Source organism: Quercus robur, chromosome 9 (assembly GCF_932294415.1).
Source record: "Quercus robur chromosome 9, dhQueRobu3.1, whole genome shotgun sequence".
Taxonomy (NCBI): domain Eukaryota; kingdom Viridiplantae; phylum Streptophyta; class Magnoliopsida; order Fagales; family Fagaceae; genus Quercus; species Quercus robur.
The window spans coordinates 13,059,209-13,066,777 of NC_065542.1; the positions used below are offsets into that span (position 1 = coordinate 13,059,209).

The following is a 7,569-nucleotide window of genomic DNA, read 5'->3' on the forward strand; positions in this document are numbered from 1 at the left end:
GATGAGATTTCTTATTTTATAAATGTAGTCATTTGTAAATGACAATTACGTTTACCAGTTGCCAGAAGAAATATTCAATTAATCAGCATGCAGTCAGCTAGCACGGCTTTTTGCTAGAGACAAAGTACGTGTGGCGGTTGGATCTTAGTTATTTGGTCTGGTGTGCCTGGTGACGCTTTTATGGTCAAATTTCTAAACACCCTAATTTAATTATCACTAATTATTGTTATATATGCTAAGTTATACACTGTCATACACACTTCAAATGAAATAAACATGATTTCAATTATAATTATAAAATCGTGTTTTAAAAATACGATTTTACATTATGTCACACAGTATATAACTATTATTGCTTTTTCATTATATTTATATCCAAAGATGGAGCTTTTACTCTTCATCCAAACCCAACTATTTTCTATCTATATGCTTCACTAAAACTTTCTTTTTTAAAGTTGTATCTAAACGATTCCTATCATAGTACACCTTGCTAAAACAAAATGGCTGCAAATGATGTTCAATGTTGTGAGCCAATGTTCTGGGTGTATCTAGTCATATGTGTGGTTCTTGTGTGTTTTGCTGGACTCATGTCAGGCCTTACCTTGGGACTCCTGTCTATTAGCCTTGTTGATCTTGAGGTCCTCGCCAAGGCTGGTCAGCCCCAAGATAGGAAGAATGCAGGTCAAACATTTTTCACAACTCCATTGGTCCTCGCACGTTTCCCTTAATTGATTCTTTTTCTAGAGCAATTAAACTCAATTTTAACATTGCTAATATCATTTCTCCTATACTTGGTTGCAGAGAAAATTTTACCAATCGTTAAGAACCATCACTTGCTCCTATGTACCCTACTCATAAGCAATTCATTGGCAATGGAGGTAGCTATATACTTGTGATATAATTCTCTATTTCTTCATCTTTATACCTATTAATTTGAAATGCATGTAAAACAAGGCCCTGCCCATTTTCGTCGATGGACTTCTTCCTGCTTGGGGTGCTATTTTGGTATCAGTCACCCTTATACTAGCTTTCGGCGAGGTAATTTCTTAGACAGACTATCTATTTTGGAAAGTGGATTGGTTGTTGATTGCTAAATTAGATCAAATACCTGCTACTTTGCAGATTATTCCTCAAGCTTTGTGTTCAAGGTATGGGCTAAGTGTTGGTGCAAAACTCTCATTCCTAGTTCGGTTGCTTGTCTTAGTCCTCCTTCCTATATCTTATCCCATTAGTAAGGTAATTTTCATCTCTATATATATACCAAGAGAAAGATTCTTATTGTCTCCTTCAGTGAAAATTGACAAAGATTATATGCTTGATCTAAGTAATATAAGAAAAATAATGTCTTTAAAAGGTAAAAGGGCATTGTTTGTTAACAATATAACTCGAGGTTTCTTCATGTAGCAGCTCTTGGATTGGCTTCTTGGTGAAGGGCATTCCGCACTTCTTGGACGGGCTGAGCTTAAAACATTGGTAGATATGCATGGATATAAGGTTAGTGTGTCTGATATTCATTCAGCTTGTATCAATTGCAAATTATGTGCAATTCGATCATGAAGTGTTAAGGAAATTGATAATGATCAGAAAATAACATGACTTTGAGATGTCTTGAAAACACTTCCTTTAAGATGATAATTATTTTGTTTGAAAGAGTTTTTGAATTAAGCTAAATTGGCTTAAGAGTTGTTCACATTCCTAAACAAGCTAAATTGGCTAAGAGCTTGTAGCTTAACTAATTTACATTTTTTAGTGTTTTCAATAAAGACATTTATAATTAAATCCCTCATCCCCTAACTATCAAATAAAAAAAAAAATTATCATATATATCTTTAGGAGCATGGAAATTTAAAAATTGATTGTTACTTAATTTATTTTTAGGCAGGGAAAGGTGGAGAATTAACGGATGATGAAACTGCCATTATTACTGGAGCTTTGGATATGACACAGAAAACTGCCAAAGATGCCATGACACCCATATCTGACATATTTTCGCTTGACATAAATTCGAAACTTGATGAGTATGCTATGCTCCTCTCTCATATTCTTCTCCGTTTGATGATTATATCAAATTAAATCTCAATTCAATTTTATTATATACCTAGGCAAACAATGGGACTAATATTGAGCGAAGGACATAGTCGTGTACCCATCTACTCTAAAATCCCCATAAATATCATTGGATTTATTTTGGTGAGCACCAACTTTAATTTCTATACTCGTGTAAATTTAGAATTTGAATTTTGATCATTAGTAATAGTACTGTATATCTAACACCCTTTACTTAATTTGTGTTCATTTGCAATTAATGACTTAATTTTTTGTTATAGGTAAAAAATTTGATCAAGTTCCGCTCAGAAGATGAAACCCCCATTAAAGATCTTATTATCAGGAGAATTCCTAGGTTTGTAACTTTTATCATTGAATTTTGTTTCAATATTTTTTGGGCTTCAAATTCCTCCATGAAGATGAAACTCCCATTAAAGATCTTGTTATCAGGAGAATTCCTAGTTAGCAATGGCGGGGCCACATGTAGAAGCCCCAAATTATTTTGAAAATTTTTTAATTGTCCATAGTGATATAATTATATTTATAAATAGATGTAAGAAAATACCATTTGGGCTCCTATGTTTATATTCGTGTCTGTATAAGCATGAACATATTTATAGATAATATAACTTATTTGTTGAGTAAAAGTTAAAAAGATATAAACTTTTCACCAAGCTTATAGTTTTGCAATATTTATTAGATATAGATTATATAATTATATATAAATATATATAATTTTAAAATACAAAAATATCTAAAATTAGATATTTTATAAACGAGAGAGTTATTTACCATGTTTTTATAATTTTGATATTGTGTAAGGATAGTACGAAAAGACAACGTAGTCTTACGTTAGATTTGTCAAACTCATCTAATGAAAAATTTCTTCTCAAAAAAAAAAAAATCTAATGAAAAATTATTTAGTGATATAAAATTAACTAAATTTAATATTAAGGTGTAACTTAAACATAACCTCCCTCTACATTAATCTTATGTGAATTAAAAATTCAACAAATGATATCACAATATGCTAAATCTAGAGAGAATGAGAGAGTGGAAGTAAGGAAAATTACATGTGCTAAATGTAATATACATGATACACTACGGTTTAATTTGGGATTATAGTTTAAAATCAGCTTATTTTACTATTTAGTTTATTTTTACTACCATTTATGGGTCTTATTGTACTTTTTGGTACTATTCATGAGTTTCACTGTATTATTTCAGCTAATTTTTATTTTTATTTACAGTACTTTCAGCAAAAGTTTTCAGTTTCAACTAAATAAATTATTCTCAAACGGACTCTAAATGTAACATAATTATTTTTAAAATCTTGTAGTGAATTATGATTGTTGATGCCATCACTGACATAAAAAAAGGCAAAGTTCAAACTGACAGATTGTTTATGAATTATACCATCACTGACATAATTTGAAATTTGTGACAGGATATATGATTGTTTACCTCTATATGAATTATTGAATGAATTCCAAAAGGGTCACAGTCACATAGCTGTTGTTATAAAAAGTAAGAAGGAAGGTATGGAGAACCCAGAAAAGGAAGCCAATCCTAGCATGATCCAGTTAAACATGAATTTAAATTCTAGTCAAAGACATTTAGTTATAAAAGGTAAGATCAAATTGAAACTTTTGAGTATGTATTTATTAACTATAAATGTCAATTATATGTGGAATTTATGAAATGGGAACTTATAAGAAAATAATGGAAGTTCTATCATTACTTATTTTCAGGAATCGATCAGCACAGTGACCCCGAAATTCAAATGCCAACATTAGATAATGTCATGAAGCTCAGCAATAGTTTAAGCCCACATTCAAAAAAATGGAAGCGAGGAGATGGAAAAATTTTAAATGAAGATTCGGGATCTCTGCCAAATTTAGATGAAGAGGCCATTGGTATCATTACATTGGAGGATGTTATGGAGGAGCTGCTACAGGTTCATCTTTTATATAGTCTGACAAGAAGTAAAACACTGCTGCTATTAAGTTGAGCTATCAGCTATCTATCTAGAAATATTGTAGAATACAAATCTTAAAAATGTTTTCAGTTGAGGAAATTAGTACTATATTTAATTAAAATATGTGCATAGGCCATGTTCTCTGTAATTATATGAGTACGGATTGAAAATTTTCTAAAAGTTTCAGGATGGTAAGTTTTCTTTTCCTTTTTTCCAATACATGCATCCACCTCCTCCTGAAAAATTGTTCCTACTGGTTAATTAAAATTGGACACAATTTACCCCTCCAGTCCAACTTAGTAGTGTTAATGAATCAATTTGATGTTTCGGTCCATTCGGCCAACACCTTTCATACTGTTATACATATACATACATGAATATATATTCATAACAATTTCACATAAAATCCTAAATGGGAAGCTTTTATTGGTTTTAGTTTAAGCATCACTGATGCCGCTTTTTTTTTCTTACCAAAATAAATAAAAAAATAGAGTTAAATTTAACCACTCTTTCTCTCACTTATGTTCATGTGTTTATATGCACTGTCTGTCTGATCGCTAATATTTAGTTTTTGGTTCTGTAGGAGGAAATTCTAGATGAGACAGATGAATATGTGGATGATCACAAGAAGTAATGATTACTTTCATTTACTGTATTAGCAATAGCTATCATGAGTACACTTTTAAATTTATCACATATAATTTATAAATTGATGTGTCAACTTTTAAGACAAAAAAGCATTATGAAATTTATTAAGGGATAAGTTAACAGATGTTCTAAGGACACAAATTATCACATTAGTATGTTAGCGTTTGTCGTAGAATTGATAGCATTTTCCTAACTATCATTAATCTGATGATCTTCATTAACATGTTTTCGCACTGTCTATCTCTGGAACAGAATTCACATCAACACGCTACCTTCAAGAATATCACCATTAAGATCTCCTGCAGCAGCAGCATCGGCTTCTCATTTTCAATGGCAGACTCCCGTGGCATCCCCATTTCATTCGTATTATCATACTCCTCTATCTTCAAATAACCATAGTCCTATACTGAAATCACCAATTTCCCCATATCTTCAATTTTCTCCATCTATAAGACCAACTCTATCTGCTTCCCCTGAAAAGGTCATGCCAAATTATTCACCAATATATGCAGGCGGTGCTCGCTACTCACCATCCTTGCATAAGGTACATCCAAGCATTTCAATATAAATATATGCTTCTTATCTTTTGCAACACTGTTATCATTTTCTTGTAAATATAGAAAACAGTACACAAATTGTTAGTGATCATGGCTTGACATATTTCATCTAGTTATGCTTGCTTTGTTTATAAATTTATGAACTACTTGAACATACTTATTCCGTAAAGCAGCTAACAGAGTTGTGGACCCGTGGTACCTGTCGTTTCATCTGAAAAATGAAAATTGAGGCTTTTTTTTTTTTTTACTTTTCAAAGAAATATTTTGCTAGTTTCTATACAGTGAATACTAATTTAACCTTTGGACAGGTTTCAAAGAAATTATATGAGAAGCTGAGGCAGCCTGATGGTCCATAGAGTTCCAAAAGCTTCAATGTGTTTGGTGTTTAATAAAAGATAATATGCTAAACTTGTACACGGGAAACATTTATCACCTACGAAGAAGACTTTCTTAGTCCAAAGTAAGGCAATATTTGTGTTTTCAAAAGAGAGAGAGAGAGAGAGAGAGAGAGAACATTTGTGTCCAAATATGTAGAGGGCAAGTACGCCCTGTCATGTTAACTGAAAATGTCTATCAACATAATTTTTAAGTTAGATTACCAAAACTGTCCAAGTACAAATAAGTCTAATGAGATACAACTGTTCAATTAATATGCTATGATTGGTGTTAGAGTAAAGACAATTTTAATAGAAGACTCTTATAAAAGTGATGTTATATTAATCACAATTTATTGCTTCACTGAGTTTGGAAAGAAGATTATTATTATTATAACTTTTTGTTAGCATTGTTAGTCAATTGTTGTGGTGGTAAAGCCTCTCATCTCATGGACTGTCAAAATTCAATTTCTACAATTTCATATCCATCTAGAAAAACTTTTCCAACAAATTATGCTTCCCAAGGGGACAAATGTATCTATCTGCTAGAGATATATAGAAAATAGAAATAGGACTTGAAAAATCTTCCAAGAAAGGAACAAAATATCTCATCACACACAGCCAAGCCAGCACCATTCACTTATTTTTGGATAAGATATCTAGCAATAATAAGTAGATACAAACATATTGTGTAATGGAAAATATTCATAGCATAAAGAAGCCATGAAAACCCTCATCTTTTCATCACAAACCCCACTCTACCTTTCAAATCCTCCTCCATGGAAGCCCAAAAGCCCAACAACCCTCAACCCCACAACCTTGCAAAAACTAAACCATTCCACAATCACAACTCGACCACATGCCAAAGGCTTTACTGGTAATGCACCGGTCACCACAAAAGAGACTATTAAAGAGTCCAAAAAAAACAATAACAATTATGACGAAGAAGAACTTCCAGAAGTCGTGGTTTACAGAATTATAGGGAGAATTTTGGCCTTTGTGGGGTTGCCAATGGCGTTGGGTTTGGCATTGTTGAAAGTTTTTGGTTCGATGAAGGAGCAAAATTTGTGGGATGTGCCACGATGGGTACCTTTCATGACAACATTGATAACTTTCGGGGCTTCAACTATGGGAATTGCATATGGGTCACTGTCTTCAAGTTGGGATCCAGAGAAGAAAGGATCGATTCTTGGGTTCGAACAAGCTCAAAAGAATTGGGTTGAGGTGTGGAAGGAGGACGATGAGAGCCAATAATGGTGAGCATGATAGGTCCCTTACACCTTATCAAAATTACAGATTTCATTGGAGGCCTCTCTTTTCTTTTCTTTTCTTTTTTTTTTTTTCTTTTTTATTTTATTTTATTATTTTAGGCTGCTGTATGAAATATACCTTGAAGCAATGCTATATTTATAAAATGATAAAGCTATTATAAATTTTATTGTTAAAAAAAATGCTGCGTAAACAATATTTTCACAACAAGATTACAATAAATTAGGTGATAGACTGTTACGAATTTTTATTTTTATTTTCTGAAAAACCAGATAATTCTTTTATTGAATCAATAGAAACTTCAATCAAGCCTTAGAAGATGAGTAGCATCACTATGGATGTCTTCTAACCATATTTGAGTGGTAGTGGAAAATTTAGCTAATTTTACTAACTTATCCGAGCATTAGCATTGGTAGTGCCAAAAATTTAGAAATTTGGCACTACAAAAAACTATTCTATCTATTTTACTACCTCACTTTACAAAACACCCAACATCAGTGGTTTTATTTTAACATTTAACATAATAAAATAATATAAACAATACAATAAAATAATATATCTATTACAATAAACAACCACCACCACCACCAACAACACAATACTAAAAAGAATAAGTCTTGTGCAACTTTTTGTGGCACTAGAAGGACTCTATTAAAAAGCATTGCAACATGTTTTTTAGTATTGGTAGTACTAAAAA

General features: G+C 31.9%; 2 protein-coding genes across 2 annotated transcripts; both read left to right on the top strand.

Annotated features, from left to right (window-relative positions):
* Positions 1–382: 382 nt before the first annotated feature.
* Positions 383–5,971, top strand: LOC126699552 (DUF21 domain-containing protein At5g52790-like). Its single transcript, XM_050397450.1, has 13 exons — positions 383–681; positions 802–878; positions 955–1,038; positions 1,123–1,236; positions 1,408–1,494; positions 1,879–2,018; positions 2,103–2,190; positions 2,328–2,401; positions 3,494–3,675; positions 3,798–4,003; positions 4,608–4,654; positions 4,925–5,216; positions 5,538–5,971. The coding sequence occupies exons 1-13, from the start codon at positions 501–503 to the stop codon at positions 5,583–5,585; spliced, it is 1,620 nt and encodes a 539-aa protein (XP_050253407.1). The 5' UTR covers positions 383–500; the 3' UTR covers positions 5,586–5,971.
* Positions 5,972–6,282: 311 nt separating this feature from the next.
* Positions 6,283–7,039, top strand: LOC126699553 (uncharacterized protein PAM68-like). Its single transcript, XM_050397451.1, has one exon. It carries the CDS (start codon positions 6,327–6,329, stop codon positions 6,855–6,857), a length of 531 nt encoding a protein of 176 aa, XP_050253408.1. The 5' UTR covers positions 6,283–6,326; the 3' UTR covers positions 6,858–7,039.
* The last annotated feature ends 530 nt before the right edge of the window (positions 7,040–7,569 follow it).